A 19,621-nucleotide genomic window follows, 5' to 3' on the forward strand; every position below is an offset into this window, starting at 1 on the left:
TCTACAGGCAGACTGTTGGATGTATGACGCAGCAACAATATAACACAGCATTAGTGATTTAGACACTTCCGCACGTCCCCTTGAAAAGCGTTCCACCTTATTCTGAAGGCTAGTTTCCAAAACCGTGAACCGTCTGGACCTCAACGGATCTGCCGAGACCTTGAAGGACCACGCTGTAGTAAAAGTACAGTACAGTAACACAGCACAGTAAAGTATAATACTGTATAATGATACGTATTTCCGGGGGTGTTTGTGACTTCCTGCATGGGCAGTTGGCTGTCATTGGCTACTTGGGAGGGCATCGGAGATTTGATTGGCAAATGTGATGACTTTGACTCGGGGAAGAAAAGTGCCCAAACAAGCGTCCCACGATGGCTTGTGTTCGCTCATAAGAAATGCTGCGTTAATTTCTGACAATTATGACTTAGCTTGAACGCTTGCAGAAACTGGATAAAATGTGTGGGGGGAAAAAAAAACATAACCTTACCATTACAATAAAACATAATAACTCGGTTTCGTTTTGGCAGTCCGGAATACTATTATAAGTGAAGGAAGAATGTTTTAAAACATTGAAACAAGAGCTCCTGGAAGGTTTAATGCAATGTTTATGTGTAATCAAACCGTATGTGATATTCGCACTAGGGGGAAGTGAAGCCTTTTCTCGCAAAAGCTCATTGGCTGACGTGACAAGGAAACGTTATTACTGGTCGACTCGGGAGTCTTATTTGGCGGAAGCGACGACGAAGTGAGTCGTCCTGCCGGACAAGCGTGAGCCAAGCGCTAAGCGGAGTCATGTCTTAGAGGCTAACAAGAAAACGCGAGTCCTTTCTCACTGGCTAATGTGAAGACGTGGCGGTGCTCATGTCGGGGGGGTTCTCGATGGCTAGCTTGCGGGCCGCGCCGGCGGCCCTCGCCGGCGGAGCGCTTAAAAAGCGGGAGTGGGGGGGGAAGGGTTGGATGGATTCAGGTCTTGTTGGCCGAGCCCGAGGAGCGCCGCAGCTTCATGGACATGCGGCTCTTGCTAGTCCGAGGAGACATGGGGGACGGCGAGTCGCTCCCTGCTTCCCCCAGAGCCGGGCTTTCTCCCCGAAGGATCTCGAGGCAGGAGCCTGGAGGGGCGGGGGCGGGGCAGAGGAGCAGAGAGGGGTAGGGGAGGGGAGGGGAGGGAGGGGATCAGGATGCCGGAGGAAGTGATATAAGGAGAAAAAGGATGAAGGGAAACAGCACATCCATTACAATCCCCCCTCCCCCAGCCCACCCCGCAATGCCTTCCTGCTACAGACAGACAGAAAGACAGACAAACAGCTACATAGTCGCAGACGGGACAGAGGGCAAGGCAGAGGCAGACACACACAACTTCACGGAACAATTCAAACAAGGCAGTATAACAGCATTCATTCAGACGGATCGGTGCACGTGGACAGCTAGAAGGACATAGAGGGCATATCGTCGTTGTCGGGTGAAAACCTTGTATGTCCAAATCCGTTCGTTTTTCGTTTATCCTTTCAAAAATGATTTAAACTAGTGAAAACAGCCGATCTACAAGCACACAACGCCTCGCGATGCGAGGCGTTGTGTGCTTGTAGATCGGCTGTTTTCACTACTTGCGTGCGACGGCCTTGTATAATGAAGCAGGGCTTTACTTTGCGAAAGAGAGTACAAATTTGAAACTTGGAGATACGAGGTTTCCACCCGACAACGACGATATTCAGGAGTCACAACTCGACACTGTTGGGGTAAACCGGGCACTAGTGTAGCCAGAAACGACGGTGTACTGAAGCCGCGCGGCCTCCTACAGGGGAGTCCTAGTTTAAAGGGCCGAGCCTCTAGCGCTGGAGCGTACGGTACCATTCACAGCTAGCGTGAAAGACCTTCCAATTGAGGCCCATCCCTCGGACCCTGAGCAGGCTAGAGCTGTCTAGCGGCTTAGGAACCATCAGGTACAGAGAACTACTGTCCTCTGGAGAGGAGAGGAAGAGGAGAGGAGGAGGAAGTGGAGAGGAAGAGGAGAGGAGGAGGAAGAGGAGAGGAAGAGGAGAGGAGGAGGAAGAGGAGAGGAGAGGAGTAAGAAAATATGAGAGCAGGGAAAAGGAAAAGAGAAAATAGGAGGACAGAAAGTAAAGAAAGGAGAGGAAATCAAAAAGGAAGAGGGAGAACAAAATGAATGAAAACAGAGTGACAAAACGACGAAAAATATCAGACGAAAGCAGACGGACAAAAAAAGTGTTATTTGGAAAAGAGATGAATTAGAGACAGAATTGAATAGTAAACAAAAACGACAAATGACAAGACAAACACACACGCACGCACGCACGCCCACACACACAAAAGATATGCACACGCACAACCTAGACACCGGATAACATATTATTCATTAACTAATTGGAATTGTTCTCATTTGACTAACATCGCTTAGCTACCACTGTAGCTAGCAAGCTATTGTTGCTCACCCAGCGTGTCAACAGGAAAACAAGCATCACACACTCATTAAAATATTATGTATTCATTACGTTCATACGTGAGCTTGTGTTATCAGTTCACTCGAGTGCACAATATGTGCCTCTGTGTGTGTGTGTGTGTGTGTGTGTGTGTGTGTGTGTGCACGTGCAGTGCTACAGTGCTAGACCATGCCAGAACCAAGAGGAGGTAGAGAGTAGGAACAGACAGGAGGTTAAAGTTCCAGGTTTTTCACCAGGCAGGCGTGATACCACTAACCTGACTCCGCCAGAAGGTGGCGTATTGAGTTCCTCATACTTCCATCAGGAATCGCTCAGGACCAACCGCTGAAGGAGGCGGTCCATTTTATTTTCAAGCTATTTGGCAGGTGATTGGATGGGGCCATCTGTCTATCACAGTCTGGGTGTCGTAACTCCAACCCCTCATATTGACATGTCTGCATGACGTATAGTAGCTGCGCCGGCAGGAGAGTAAACACTAAATGCGAGCCTCTTTTTTCCCCGAACGCATTTCACGTCGCCGTCCCCCGATGGGGATCGTATCGTGGAGGTTTAAATTTATTGTGAAATTGTCCTCCGTCATGCACCGGGATCAAGTCATCTTTTACTTGCCGAGCTGCATATTCGGTACCATTTAAACCCTCAATAATTATTGGTAAAGTGGACCTGGAAATTGCGTACTTGATGCTGTCTTTTTCCGCCCTCTCTACCGAATCTCTACAAGCGATCTACAAGCTCACAACGCATTGGGAGCTTGTAGATCTGCTATTTTTTGGCAAATGTTCCGTCCCAGGATAATGCATGTTCAGGATATTTTGATTATCGCGATAATATTGTGAATCGCAATCCCTTTGGTCACAATAATCGTGACATGAAACTTATATCGTCCCATCCCTACTGTGAATACAGTCCGAACAGACACCTCACGTTCAGCGGCTGGAGCTGATGAGAGCCACAATGTAAAGAATTAAGATCTACATCCATTTGAAAAATGTGGGGGTTTCTAATTTATATAGTCATTATTGTACATTTATGTCCAATAAAAACATAAATATATATATATTTTTTCTGTTTGTTTTTTTACAAGGAGAGTAAACAAATGCGGCTTGTTAACCAGAAATCAAGCGTATGTGAAATTTTATTGCCCTGTGCTCCAGTCTATTTTTAATACTGAATAAGAGGCAACAGAGTCTTATGCACACCAGATTAAAGCTTAGAGATGGGTGCGTAGGCAGGGGTCAACGTAATTTCAAACATGCACAAGATGTACATATGACCCGCACACCATCATCCACTTGCCAAAAGAAAAACTCTTTTTATACTTTTAATACCGAATAAGCAAAAGCTGAAATCCTAGTATATTTTGTCTATGGTTGCCACAGAGCCTGATTCATATTCAGTTCCGCATTAGGATATCCGATCTAAAAGCTCACAATGACCAAGACAAGTGGGCTGGCGTGCGACTAAGTGCAACCGAGTACGAATCGTGTTTAAGTCTGCCGGCGCTAGTTGGTAACTGACAGCGTTCTTGCCTGCTTTCTACCAGCTGTTTAACATAACATATCGTCGTTGCCGGATGAAAACCCTGTATGTCCAAAACCGTTCTTTTTGCATTTATCATTTTAAAAATGATTTAAACTAGTGAGAACAGCCGATCTACAAGCACACAACTTGTAGATCTGCTGTTTTCACTACTTTTGTGCGACGGCCTTGCATGATGAAGCAGGGCTTTGCTTTGCGAAAGAACGTACAAATTTGAAACTTGGAGATACGAGGTTTCCACCCGACAACGACGATATGCTAGTTTTGTGTAGCGCGTAGTACACACATGCACGTGTCCCGAGTGACTAGCACACCGACGTGTTGAAAATCACACCTCATGTCAAGAGTTAGAGAAGAGAGTGAGAGAGGACTGCTGCATGCATGCACACCTGCTACACTCACTGGAAAACACAGCAGGGAAGGAACGACGTGAGGCAGATGAACATGGATAGATGGAGAGAGTGAGTAGCGGTGGAAAGTAACTAAGTACATTTATATAAGTACCATCATTTAGTGCATCTTTTGAGGTATAGATTTTTATTTTTTTATTTTACTGGTGTATTTCCAATTTTCTATACTTTTACTTCTACTCCACAACATCTCAAAGGTAAATATTGTACCTTTTAATATTGTACCTTTTACTACTTTGTAGACATTTTTCTTATTATTTCAGAACATACACTAACCACATATATACTTTGGATATTTGAAAATAGCAGATATACAAGCTGTCAAGCTCACAACGTTGTGAGCTTGTAGATCTGCTATTTCAAAAGATGTTTTATAAATGTAATAACTTGTGCAATGGGACATTCTGCATAAGGACTGTTGGTACTTTCAGTATATTTTAATGGCAATACCTGTGTACTATTCCCAAATGAATTTTGAATACCAGTCCAGATCATAACATAGTATTTCTACATTGCGGCATTGATACTTTTACTTAAAAACTTTGACTTTGGTAGTTCCCGGCCACGATTGCACGTTGTTGCGTCGATGCATCCCAAAGCTACTAGCTAACTAGCTAGCACGGAAATGCGCCAGAAGCGGCGCAGGATCAGGAAACAGAGAAATGTGTTTTCCTGCAAAATTTAACATAGTAGCCAAAGAAGATTCCGTTTTTTAATGTCCGATTCAAACCGGAAGCGCACATTTTCGTGCAGATCGGCACCAGCGTGATTTTCCATTAAATGATATAAAACAAACTCGGGGATCTTGGTCGTGGCGGCCTGGACCAGGGACGTGCTGGGCCCCTGATTCAGCCCGGGAAAAAGAGTTGGAGTTGAGTTATATTTCGTCGTTGTCGGGTGGAAACCTTATATGTCCAAAACCGTTTGTTTTGTATTTATCATTTTAAAAATGATTTAAACTAGTGAAAACAGCCGATCTACAAGCACACAACGCCTCGCACCGCGAGGCGTTGTGTGCTTGTAGATCTGCTGTTTTCGCTACTTTTGTGCGACAGCCATGTATGATGAAGCAGGGCTTTGCTTTGTGAAAAGAATTATACATTTTAAACTTTGAGATACAAGGTTTCTGCCCGACAGTTACGATTTACTTTGTTGGCCGCACAGCCCCCAAAATGGAACGAAGGCCGACATTTTATTTTTATTTTTTTCCTAATGGCCGACCTGAACCGGCCGTTCGGGAGTTGTCCCGCTTTTCCCAATGGCCAGCACGTCCCTGGCCTGGACCAACGGGAATATCTGGGGTTGGTGCATTAAATGAGTTAGAACATGCGAGCACTGCGTCCACCACTGACAGTGAGAGAGAGAGAGAGACAGAACGAAGGAGAACTTGTTGATGAGAGGATCAGTCAAGGTCGGAACGTTGGTTAGGAGGAAGCCAATCAGAACAGAGAGTTTAAAGTCAGGTGACCGGGCTTACCTTTTAGCTATAGGCAAGTGAGACATTACGATCTAAAGCGGGGAGGGGGGAGGGGGGAGGACAACAGAAAATAAAATAAAAATAAAAGATAAGCACAAGGGAAACCAAGAGAATATGAGAAATAACAAAGATCAAAAAAATAAAATAAAATAAAAGTAAACCAGTGTTAAATATAAAACCAAAAACGGAACACAGAAAGAGAGAAGAATGTTTGATCATCGTTGTGCTGTTAGGGGAGGGGAACCTGCAAGTTAATATGTAGAGGGAGAGAGAGAGAGAGAGAGAGAGAGAGAGAGAGAGAGAGACACAGAGAGAGAGAGAGAGAGAGAGAAACAGAGAGAGAGAGAGACAGAAGGAGAGAGAGAGAGAGAGAGAGAGAGAGAGGGAGAGAGAGACAGAGAGCAAGAAAGGTAGAGAGAGAGAGAGAGGGGGGGGGGATAAAAAAAACAGACAAACAGACAGACAGACTGGGAGCTTCAGTCATGTGAGCAGCAGTGATTTCAGAATACAGGATTCCAGACATGGTCAAAACAAAGGAAAATGTTTCAGGCAAAGTCAACTGAGTGTATACCTAAGACACACTCAGATAGTTGACATTTGTTACCCAGGCCTTTTTATTTGTTTTGGTTTTGCATGATAATGTGTTAAATGAAGAACAGACTGATTCTGTCTGGGTGCTCCTGTATTGTGAAATGGGCTTTGAGGCTGAGCAACCCAACCATCCAATGATTGAGGTACTTAGTTAGCAACCGTCAAGGCTTCTGAAAAAACTAAGAAAGGAGGATTGGGTTCCTTAATTCCAGCCTCAAAGGAAGGTGTTTTTTATTGTTATTATGTTCGACACCATAGCTTGTAAGAGAGAGAGAGAGAAGCGTATTTGTCCAGGTACAGTAACAGTGTGTACACGCACGCAAGCACACACACACACACACACACACACACACACACACACACACACACACACACACACACACACACACACACACACACACACACACACACACACACACACACACACACACACACACACACACACACACACACACACACACACACACTACATACTGTACATAGAGTCACACTACTGTTTCATCAGAGATTGATGTAATATCATATCGCACATCGTCGTTGTCGGGCGGAAACCTCGTATCTCCAAGTTTCAAATTTGTACGTTTTCTTTTCTCGTAAAGTTAGTAAACAGTCTTAGTAGACAAGACTGTCATACAAAACTAGAGAAAATAGCTGATCTACAAGCACACAACGCCTCGCGGTGTGAGGCGATGTGTGCTTGTAGATCGACTATTTTCACTAGTTTAAGTCGGTTTCGGACATGCAAGGTTTCCTTCCACCCCACAACAACGATATTCGTCATAGCAGCCACTGCAGGGATCCTGTGCCCTGCGAGGATGAACAAAGGCTGTAGAGATCTGGTTCTTACTTCTTCTCATGAAGAACTCACAATGTGAGTGTGGACCAGCAACAACCTGACACATAACAGGTTCGCCTATGGAATACTGTATAGTTAAATCATAAATCAGTCGTTAGAGGGACATTTTTGGGGTCATTTTTAACGTCTACTCAGGCTTTTGAGAGCACACCAGAAAGTTGTTAAGTTGTTTGATTCAGAATTTAGATATCAAGACGTTAGACGTGCTATATTCAACTGCCAATAAGTGGAGAACGGAGGGTCGCTTTGACTGACTTTTACCCCCGCGGAAGCACAGAGAATCGGAGGATCGATCGTACTGGATAGAAATATTCTGTGACAACTTGAAAAGGTAAGGGAAATCATTTATTTATTTACAATGAGTTAAATAAAGAAGATTCTAGTTTAATAACCCGCTCTCTCTCTTTCTCAGGGGCAGGTCATTGTTTTTTTGTTTTGTGTATTGTTACCTGTGTCCGAGGGCGGGTGGGCACACGGGGCGGGGCTGTAGACGCGTGCAGCGTAATCCTCGAAGGTGGTCGGCTCCTGGTGATGCTGCACGATGGTCTCCAGGTAGCGAGCTCGCTCCTCATAGCTGGGGTCACGGGTCAAGGTCAAAGTGGACAGAACACCAGTGGAACAAGACTTCAAACAAGACATTAACACTTGGGATGCGGTCTCATTAATGCCTCGCCCTGGCCAGCCAGGGCGCTTGATGGAGGGGAAAGGAACTGGTTGGAATAACGTGTTCCTTCCACGCGCTACATCCATCCCGGGGAAATCCCCCCTGTCAGGTGAAAAGAAACAACTTGGACTTATCATCATGCATAGAAGGAAGCATGAGGTCAGTCCGTTGTCTCCCCAGGCGCGGCAGAGGGAGAGCAGAGCCCAGGATTACATAGGCAATTGGCACTGGGTGAAAATGGGTTGCAAAATCGTGGGATAAAAATTATAAATAAAATTTAAAGAAAACACTTGGGATGCGATTATTTTGGTAATTAACAAGACATTAACTCATTGAGTGCCAGCCTATCACCACTAGAGGGCGCCCAGTGACCAGAGAATAATAGAGATATGCTGGTAATGCATGCCCAAGCCCTGGAGCCCAAGCCCAAGCCCTACTTGCCTGAACACTTTCCTTTGTGCATGTACAGGAAGAGGATGAAGTTAGCTTGAAGTTAGCTATTGGCTACCAAGCATTTTAGAAGCCTTATTTTCGTCAACTTAGCCATGATTAAACCTTGCACACCTCATGCATGGGAAAAAAACAGAGAAGAATGAGCTCTAAAAAATCCGATGCAATCCTGGATTGCATTGGAGTGGATTTGTGCAGTTTGTTCACAGCTTTCAAACAAAAAAATCCGATTGGAAATCCGTTCAGGCATTCTTGAGATAATCGCCATTATGTTTTACATGTAATGTAAACAAAAATGGCTGCCCTGTATGTTAGATGGGGTTGTATGGGGGTGGAACATGCAAAATCGCGATTGAAATCATGTTCACCAGATTTGATGGGGTCCAAAAAAAAAGCCGAACTTGTTCGGGATCGGCACTCTACGATACGCTAATAAAGCCGAACTAGTTCGGGATTGGCACTCAATGAGTTAACACCTGGGATGCGATTATTTAGGTAATTATTTGGCTATAGAGTGCTGCCATTGACTTGCGCTTTATTTTGAAAAGCCCCAGAAGCCACATAAATCACGGTCTGTAATGGTAGCCGAGTATTTTTATTTTCACACGGAAATGAAAAATCCTAACCGCGGTCGCATGTGAAAAAAGCGGTACTTGGCGTTCTCTGCGCTTTTGGAAGTAGATTCCAAGATAAAGCAGTTTCTTTGCATCAGCAACGCCTATGGAGATTAGACGCTTCATGATGCTTGCGGCCGAGTGGCATCATGGGATATGTAGTGTTTTCGCTCACCAGCTGCCGCAGCAGCGCCTGTTTACCTGGTAACCATGGTAACAAGGTAACACTTCGCTGGACGTGATAACGGGGCTGTGGCGCCGCTGCCCCATAATTCTTATCGCGTTCCTGGATGTGTTTAGCAGCGGAAGTGTTAAGACGATTAGATGGAAGTAACCCATAAAAATTCCCAACACTTTTTTATAAAATGTATAAAAACAATAATAACCTTCTTCCCAATTAAGCCATTATTCCAAATCCCCCCATGTGTATAGACCCTGTCACTGCCAAACTCCTACAGGTTGGTCTTGGGGAGGGGGTTAGACCATTATGTTTCCTCCAATACACATGAGTCTCCGGCAGCTCCTTTTCCCACAGACTAGGGATGGGGACGATCATCGTTATTATCGTTTAAACACTCACAATAATCATATCGTGGAGATTTAAATTCATTGTGGAATCATCCTCCGTCATGCACTGAGATCAATTCACCTTTTATTTGCTGAGCTCTTTAAACCACTTTCAACCTCTGTAAATGGTCAATCAGACCTGGAAATAACGTACTTGATACAGTCTTTCCCCCCCCACTCTTTAGCAAATGTCTTTGCCAAAAAATAGCCGGTCAATTTCTGGCAAATGTTCTGCCCGAGAATAATGGATGTTGGGGATGTTTTGATTTTCGCGACAATATCGTAAATAGCACTTTCGTTGGTCACAATAATCGTGATATGAAATGTTCATATTGTCCCATCCCTAATACACACGAGTCTCCAGCTGCTTCCCCTGACATCAAGGAGTTCCAACGGGAGGATCTAAGCTCCTTCCCTGCTGGCATCCCATCCCAACGCCGTCAACTGTGTTCATTGGTTTCCAGGCAGGACACCAAAATGCCCCTATAACACCCCAAATATGATCAAAAGATGAATAAATAGAAAAAGTTAAAAAAGAAGAAATAAATCTGTAACAACACTATCACTTCCCAGTAAAAACTGCAGAGAGAGAGAGAGAGAGAGAGAGAGAGAGAGAGAGAGAGAGAGAGAGAGAGAGAAAGAAGGGGAGTAAGAGGAGAAGAGAGTGGGCTATAGGGGAGGAAGGTGAACTGTCCATCTATTACAGAGATAACTGGGCAGGAACAATGTCATTTTCCATTCTCCTTTCCTGGGTCATATCCATATATCTGAACGCAATAAGGCAGGGCCTCCCTGGTCGTAATGACGATCACACACAACCATTACTGTCTCCAAGATGCACGCGCGCACGCGCACACGCACACGCACGCACACACACACACACACACACACACACACACACACACACACACACACACACACACACACACACACACACACACACACACACACACACACACACACACACACACACACACACACACACACACACACACACACACACACAGACGCGCGCCCGTGCGCACACACACACACAAATCTCATGTCCTATCATCTCCCAACAGTATTACTGTCCTTTCAATGAGCTCCAATGGCCAGATTAAAAAATGAGAGCCGTGTATGTGTGCATCTCTGTTTGATAGGGTTACAGCCAAAAGATTGTGAATATGAGTCTTGTACATGAATGTGTACGTGTGTGTGTGTGACTGCGTGATAGGATTAACCAAATGAATATGTCTTCAGAATGAAAGCCGTCTTGTTTGTGTGCCTGTCGCACGTATGCGCTTGTGAGTGGCCCCCTGCTTTCTAATGGCCTTTCTATGGGCTTTCTATTGGGTTAGAGGGCTCTGGCTCTATGGGCTGAGAACGAGAGGATTCAGGTCTAATGGTAACTGATCCAGTTAGGACACAGCCATAATAACACTATATGGCCCCCTTAACACGGAGGGACAGAGGCAAGCGCCACATGGGAACAGGAGAGCAAATATTTGGCGGCTCGTGACCTTCAATTGCAGCTCGTTCAATGGACGGGGGGGGGGGGGGGGGGGGGGGGGCAGGGAGTGCGCAACCTGGAGGAATCGAAGATTATTCTACTGCGTTACCTCTGGATACTTAACAAACACTTAAACCCACTTAAAACCTATATACCTTGTTGACAGGAGGCCCCAGGGGTCTATACAAGGCCTGCTCCCCCTTCCCCCCTTACACCAAATGTCTTCGCTTAAGAAAAAATTGACAATCAACAAGCTCACAATGTGTCGCCTTGCGATGTTTGTTTTCACCGAACTCTGACACAGAGATTTTGACAACTAACTTTCCCAGACACGCTTTCTCCCAAACGGTCTATGGTAAAGTACGTTGCCGGGAGATTGCGCGAATAAGGACAATACAAATCAGCAGCACGTTGTGGGTTTGACCAATCATACACAATGTTCACAGCGATGTCTCTGTGGTGATGTTCAGCTGGTTAGGACATTTTGGAAAACACCTTGGGCAAGGCACTGCGTTTGATCCTTTGCTCCACAATTACGTCACTTTGTTCTCGTTGGACTGCTGAAGCAAAAACAAGTTCCACTTAGTTTGTTGTATACTAGAGCCATTGGTTATTATTAAAATGATGTTTTGTTCACTGAAGTTATGGATTGCAGCAATAATAAAGCAGGGTTTTTATAGTTATGTAAAAGTAAGGAAATAACTAAAACTAGAATTGAAAAAAAAAACATCTTATTAGTTAACTGAAATAAAAAATGTGCACAAAAGCTAGAACCAACTAAAAATGTATTGTTTGTTAAACAAAAACAAATTAATTAAAATCACAGAACATTGCCTTAGCTTTTGAAGGCGTGAGAGAGAGAGAGAGAGAGAGAGAGAGAGAGAGAGAGAGAGAGAGAGAGAGGGGCAAAGTATCAGTTTCTTAAAGGGGGTGAGGGCTACTGCTGTGTGAGCTAAGGAGTGACAAAGATATTTTTGATAACATTGCTCCCTCTCTCTCTCTCTGTGTGTGTGTGTGTGTGTGTGTGTGTGTGTGTGTGTGTGTGTGTGTGTGTGTGTGTGTGTGTGTGTGTGTGTGTGTGTGTGTGTTCTATGTGTGAGACAGAGAGTGCTAGACTCTGAGACAGAGCGGCGAGATGAAACAACATACACACAGGGCATCACTGTGTTTGTGTGTGTACAGTATGTGTGTGTGTGTGTGTGTGTGTGTGTGTGTGTGTGTGTTGTCTCTGTTGGCCTGTATGTTTCCTCCTCAGCACCTCACTTTGTGTGAGCAACCAGGGAGGGTGTTTGGTGTGTGTGTGTGTGTGTGTAAGTGTGTGCACGTGTGTGAGAGAGAGATGCAATGACGAACAAGGTGCTAACCAACTCCACACGCCAGCTAACAACACCTACAGTACACAGAAGAAATCCTCTGCGTTCATTTAACTTAGGAGAGCTTAACCAAATGGACCTGTTAAATTTAACACCAAGGATTTTACTGCCAAATTCTGATGTATTTTTTTGTCATCGTCTTTTGAATAAAATTACACTTTGTTTTAGTCATCTGAAATGGTTGTCTAGTTTTAGTTGACTAAATACCATAAGACTATCGAAAATGTATTTTTGCGGGCCTTGATGGCGTTGAAATGCCTGATTTTACACTTGTCTACATGCTGAAAATAGCGGATCTACAAGCTCACAACGTGTCACAGCGCAATGCGTCGTGAGCTTGTATCTTGTATTTTCAGAGCACAACACCCACAATCACACACATTTATATTTGTCCAATGAACATCACTATCCCCGTGGGAACGATAAAGCTCAAATGATCTTATCTGATCTTATCTGAACCATTACATGTCACTAAAACGGCACGCAAAGCTCAGCATTGCAATCATTAAAAAACAGCAGCAACCCAACCACACACCGGTCTGAAAGCTTGGCCATCTTTCTTTTTTTTTTCTTTTTTTTTAATAGTCTATCAATTGATTTTGATCCGGCTTGGATCAATTGAACTGTCATAGTATACGTATGCATCTATAGTTCCAAATTCAGCATCACAAAGAAAACTATATATATATTTAATATATATATTTTTTCAAGGTTTTTCTTTTTTTCAATGGAACAACAGAATTGTTATTGTATTCATGTTTTGCTGTCATTCAAATCTTGTTTTGTTTTGACAATTATTTGGGGGCCCACGTGCAATACCCTCACAACCCACAGGCTGAGAATCACTGCACTACAGCGCTCCTGAAAACCAAGACACTGAACGTGACAGGGACTGAACGTCAGACAGACAGGTCAGACAGAGAGACAGACAGGTCAGGTCAGGCAGACAGATCAGACAGACAGACAGACAGACAGACAGACAGACAGACAGGTCAGGTCAGGCAGACAGATCAGACAGACAGTCAAAGGGACACACAGAGACACTGCCGACACACCGCTGGGATAAATGACTGTAATATCAGCTTTATTTTCTTTAATATGCCCCCCGCACACTCTCTCACACACACACACACACACACACACACACACACACACACACACACATACACACACACCTCTATCACTCTCTCCCAGCATGGGCCTGTGCCCCCCCCCCCCCCCCCCCCTCCCCCAGTCCTGATAATGTTACCTTGTCAGTACGACAACCACCTCCCCGCTGGTTTGGGGGAGGGGGGAGGAGGGAGGGAGGGAGAGAGAGAGCAGCGAAAAACCAAAAGATTGGGGTAAAGGGGTGAAAAGAAATTGCTATGCACATTACATCCATTTGTTTGTCAATGCCTCCATCTACCCGTGCATTCATCTCCTCGCTTTCCAAATGACGGTCTTTACTCAAAATCTGGCGTAATTTCATTTTCAGGCGACGACGACTCCCGAGTCATTAGCAGAACCATATCACTCACAGTGAGGGAGGACAGAGAGAGAGAGAGAGAGAGAGAGAGAGAGAGAGAGAGAGGACAGAGAGAGAGAGAGAGAGAGAGAGAGGGTAGGGTGTGTGAGAGGTAAAGGAAGAGGGGAAAAAAGAGAAAATATAAAGCAGTATAACTGAGAGAAAGAAAGGTAGAGCGCGCTACAGGGGAGAATCAGGGAGAGCGAGAGAGATACAAAAGGTTCTTTTGTTGTTGGATCAGAAACTCATTTTCTTTTCGGCGCGGCTGAATAGAGTGTAGACTGTAGAGAGTGAAGTGCTCGCGCCCTCTCTCTCCCTTTCCCCACCGTCACCCTGCTCTCCTGTCCCCTTGCTCCCCTCCTCTCTCCCGCTGCGCGCCTCAATGCGGCCACCGTTCGATTCCTGCGCTCTCTTCGGGGGCCAATGGGGAGAGCGGAAGAGACGGGCGCGAGGGGAGAGGGGAAATGAAGCTTGCTGGCACGGTATTTGCTTGTACAGTGTCCAGTATATTTAGACATGTTTTGTCTGTGTAGCCTCCCTACTTAAAAAACAAATAATAATATTCCATTCTTCTGCATAATTTAGTTGCCTCCACCATGCGTGTGTATTCCCTGCCAACCTACACTTCTTGCTGAACTGGTCAGCCTGACCAGCCTGTACGAGTAAGTAGCGACACAGAAAACCCTCCCCCATGCCGGCACGGTGGCGCAGTCGCTAACGCTGTCGGCTAACAGCTAGAAAGTCCTGGGTTGGATTCCCGCCGGGGGACGCTGGAGGCTATGTTCTCTCCTCTACGTCATCAGCGTCCACACCCTAGGTGGGGTAGGCGAAAGGGCCTTTCTGTGTGGAGTTTGCATGTTCTCCCTGTGTCTCCTAGGATAGGTACCCTCACAAAACATGCAGTAATCCTGGTCTCTATAATGCCTGCCCCTGGCCAGCCGGGACCCCTGGTGGAGGGGAAAGTAACTGGTTGGAATAACGTGTTCCTTCCACACGCTACATCCAGCCGGGGAAGGTCCCCCTGTCAGGTGATAAGAAGCGGCCTGCTCACTCCACATGCACTGAAGGAAGCATGAGCTCAGTTCGGGGCCTCCCCAGGTTGGCAGAGAGAGGGAGATCCAGCGTCCAGGATTACAGCTAAGGCAATTGGCACTGGGTGAAAAATGGGTTACAAAATCGTGGGATAAAAAAAAAAAAAGAGTGCTCCTGCCAAAACCAGCTAACTCCATTGGATCCTCACACTGTCTGCCAAACCAGCTAACTACACCAGATAGCCAGGACATCGGAAAGTAAACTGCAGCCATTCCCATCAGGACACCTGTGATTACGTTAATTTGCAACAACCCACGGCACTGACACCGTTAGGGCTGTCACAATTATTACATAATCGTCTAATCGCAATTATTTGACATAATCGCAAATATTTTGTCATAATCGTCATAATCGTGAATGTTGAAAAATGTTCATACATTTACAAAAATGTTCAGAAATAGTGGAAATAGCAGATCTACAAGCTCACAATGCGACGCGTTGTGAGCTTGTAGATCGGCTATTTCCACTATCAATGTTATTTTTTAAGTAGAAAGTTGTCAAATATGTCAGTAATTTCTTTGTATATTTAGGTTATGTGTCATATCTACCATGTGCAACTTCAAAGCCTAAAAGCCAAACAGAAATGTAATTGTCAACAACAAAAACACAATTAAATCGTTAATCGCAATTATTTGAGTGACAATTAATCGTCATGTAAAATGTCATATCGTGACAGCCCTATGCAGGACACGTGAGTCTCGCCCGCCTCAGCTGTAATCAGCTGTCAGTCAGGTACTTTCATACTCCTCATTCACAGATCTGCAAATCATTACATCACTCTGTCTAATCCAATCAGAGCTCTCGCTCAGTAAGGGAGGCCCATTTAAATACGGCTTGCATTCACTATTATAATAGCTCTGCTCGTCTTTTTCATCCGAAGCCTCGGATCTGCTGCTGCTTCTAGCTACCTCCTCCACCCCAGCCTCCACCTTTTGATCAGAGTCTGGCATAGGCTCAAATGCTTGCAATTTCAATGTATTGCTATTGTACTACTGCAGGGGTCTTCAACGTTTTCAAGCCAAGGACCCCTTAGCTGAGAGAGAGATGAAGCAGGGACCCCCTAAACATATTGTATAAATGTGTGATCTGTGATGCAGATTCTCATCGATTTCATAGATAGACTCATAGACTTGTTTGACAGCACTGTCATCAGTCTAGATTGAGAGCTAGTTGAGAGCTTGTAGATCTGCTATTTTTGGCTAAAGTTCTCAGAATAGGGATGCGAGGGTTCAAGTTGTTAATTTAAAAGAATGATTCTACCACACAAGGATTTGGTGGACCCCCCGTAGTATCTCTGAAGACCCCCTAGATGTCCCGGACCCCCTGTTGAAGACCCCTGTACTACTGTATCCCTACAGGGGCTTTGCTTAAAGTTCCCTGATTTTGCTTAGCAAGAATGCGTGTACAAAATCCAGGGAACATCTCCGAACGCGGAGCCCTTTGAAGTTAAGTCTAACTGTATTCCATTTGTTGCAATAAATGGTTAAAACCATTTAGGCCTAGAATTATTGAATGCTTTAACCAGTGAAAAATAGCAGATATACAAGCTTATACGAGCTTGTAGATCTGCTATTTTTGAAAAAGTCGTGAAAATGTGTGCAAATCTTTGAATATAATGTATTTTCAAAGCGAACGTTTGTAACTCATATTTTGCTTCTGGGTGGTCCCTGGAACTAAATATTTTGAGACGGGGCTCCGTGGCCAAATAAATATAATTTTGGGGGTCCTTGACATGAAAAGGTTTGAGCACCACTGACATAGTAGTCTCTCAAGAACAGACTAACTGAGCTCCATTTAAGTGAAAAGGAACTTTTCTTTGACGATGGCTGGCCAGATTGCTGACATAGAAACATAGGGTTTTCAAAAAACCTTAGAAGGAATCAAAAGATACTTATAGAATCGGGTCAAAATTCAAATTTTCACAATTTTTAAAAAATAGCAGATCTACAAGCTCGCAGCGCGGCACTCGGTGCCACGCTGTGAGCTTGTATATCTGCTATTTTTCAATAGCTAAAGCATTCAATAATCCTCGGCCAAATCTACTTTGACGTGAGTGTTCCTGACTAGAATCCCTTCAGGAGCAAATAAGACGGCACTGAAGATCAACTAACATTTATCCTCCAAGCGAGCCGTTTCTACCGCTCGTCGGGGTACAAGATGCCCCCCACCCCCCGACTAACGTACATACCATTTTCTCTATGTATAAGTCTGTCACATGCAATGGGGTAACACATGCGCTTGTGCACGTGCATTCGTGGACACACACACACACGCACACACACACTATCTGTCCTTTGCACCCTTAGGCATTGGAACAGACAACAGAGAGAAGGACATCAGAGGGATAATACAATTGGAAAAGCTTTACAGCGTGTAATGACAAACCTAGTGTGTGTGTGTGTGTGTGTGTGTGTGTGTGTGTGTGTGTGTGTGTGTGTGTGAGTCCCTGCCCCGAGGAACACGCTAATGGGTTTATATCTCTCTGTGATAGCAGTGATATGGAGGCCTTGTGATTTCATTACTAGTGTGTGTGTGTGTGTGTGCGCGCCCGTGTGTTTGTGAGTGTCCACGTACACCGAAAAGATGGGGCCAGTGATAGGTTGGCCTAATGCACTACTTATTTCCATGGGCTGAATGGACCCACGCACGCACGCACGCACACACACACACACACACACACACACACACACACACACACACACACACACACATGCACACACACCCTTTCCACTATCATATGTAGTCCTATTCATCTACCCCCCTAACCCAATGAGAGAAAAAGTGAGAGAGGCGAGGGGTGCGCGGGGCGATCGAAAAACACAGAGAGAAAAGTGAAAGGGAGAAATGGCCTGTTATTCCCCCCCCCCCCCCACACCACACACACACACACACACTTCTTCTCCCTTGGGGGCTCACAACCCTGAATGTGCCAGAACCAATACAAGCTTTAGTTAACACATATACACATATGCATAATAATTGTGTGATTAGAGTCTCCAGGCTCTGGCTCTATGATACACCAGCGCGTATCCACGCGCAAGATGATAATTAAGCAATATTACACACGAGAGGGTGTGCATTATCCTGGTTATTTGCACGCCAAGCCTTGCTGCGTGAACGAGCCAAAGGTGAGTTGCGGTGGCAGGGCTGAAGTGCAAATAACCACGATAAGGCACACCCTCGAGCGATTTAGTACAACAGTTGCCCTTAAAAAAAACACGTCAACTTCATTTCATTGTATTTAAGATATTCGATAGGAATTAGTAATTTTGCAATGCCTTCGGCGCTTCAGCTCTTTCGCGACCAGCACAGCTGATATCTTTGTTTGATGAGACCGTGCAGTAGTGCTCAGTATTTGCACGGGCAGAGAGCTATTTCAACCAATCAGATGGCTTCATCCGAACTACCTGTTGTACAATTGGCCATATTCGCAGGGCAGCCATTTTGCTCTTATGTCAGAAGCGACGCGTTTTGAGCCTTAGTGTGGGGATTTAAGGAGAGCAAATGCTAATTTAGTGCAATTTTGACTTAAAGCGCGAAGTTTTGCACTGCACAGATGTAGCCCAGGGCTTGCTCTAATGATTTAGCTAGGGCGCCCGAGTCTACGACCTTCGGGGTCGCCACAGCGGCCAAATCAAGTTGGGCTCCCATTGACTTTCTATACAGGAGGAAAATACCCAGAATTTTTTTTTTTTTCTGGGTATTTAAGGAGGATCTGAGGGGTCTAACTAGGGGTTTGTCATGATGCTGAATCCACTGCAGGCATTTGTTTTGCACAAAAAACATTCAGTGGGCTAGAAATGGCTTCAGAAAACAATACACGTATGGGTGAGTATTCATGTTAGTCGGAGGCCTTAGGGTTTTTTTTCTCGTGCTAATCAGTCTAAAAGTGCAAAATTTTGCACAGATGTAGCTCAGGGCATGCTCTAATGATTTAGCTAGGGTGCCCGAGTCGGCGACCTTCAGGGTCACCACAGCACCAACAAAACTCTGAAAAGTGATGACTCATCACTTTTCATCACTAAAGTCGATGGGAGCCCAACTTGATTTGGCCGCTGTGGCGACCCCGAATGTTGCAGACTCGGGCGCCCTAGCTAAATCATTAGAGCATGCCCTGAGCTACATCTGTGAAAAACTTTGAACTTTTAGACTGATTAGCACGAGAAAAAAAAACCTAAGGCCTCCGACTAACATGAATACTCACCCATACGTTTATTGTTTTCTGAGGCCATTTCTAGCCCACTGAATGTTTTTTGTGCAAAACAAATGCCTGCAATGGATTCAGCATCATGACAAACCCCTAGTTAGACCCCTCAGATCCTCCTTAAATACCCAGAAAAAAATAATAATTCTGGGTATTTTCCTCCTGTATAGAAAGTCAATGGGAGCCCAACTTGATTTGGCCGCTGTGGCGACCCCGAAGGTCGCCGACTCGGGCGCCCTAGCTAAATCTTTAGAGCAAGCCCTGGGCTACATCTGTGCAAAATTTTGCGCTTTAAGTCAAAATTGCACGAAATTAGCATTTGCTCC

The 19,621-nt window shown here is 45.0% G+C and overlaps 1 protein-coding gene across 1 annotated transcript in view; it reads right to left on the reverse strand.

Annotated features, from left to right (window-relative positions):
- Positions 1-298: 298 nt before the first annotated feature.
- The window catches only part of ralgapa1 (Ral GTPase activating protein catalytic subunit alpha 1), a 134,631-nt gene continuing 115,308 nt past the window's right edge, over positions 299-19,621 (reverse strand). The window contains exons 46-47 of the mRNA XM_080751092.1: positions 7,782-7,906; positions 299-1,109 (exon numbers count right to left, since the gene is read on the reverse strand). Coding sequence (XP_080607218.1) covers positions 964-1,109; positions 7,782-7,906 — 271 coding nt within the window. The 3' untranslated portion in view covers positions 299-963. The remainder of the gene's footprint in view (positions 1,110-7,781; positions 7,907-19,621) is intronic.

This window comes from Nannobrachium achirus (assembly GCF_963921795.1).
Source record: "Nannobrachium achirus genome assembly, chromosome: 20".
Lineage (NCBI taxonomy): Eukaryota > Metazoa > Chordata > Actinopteri > Myctophiformes > Myctophidae > Nannobrachium > Nannobrachium achirus.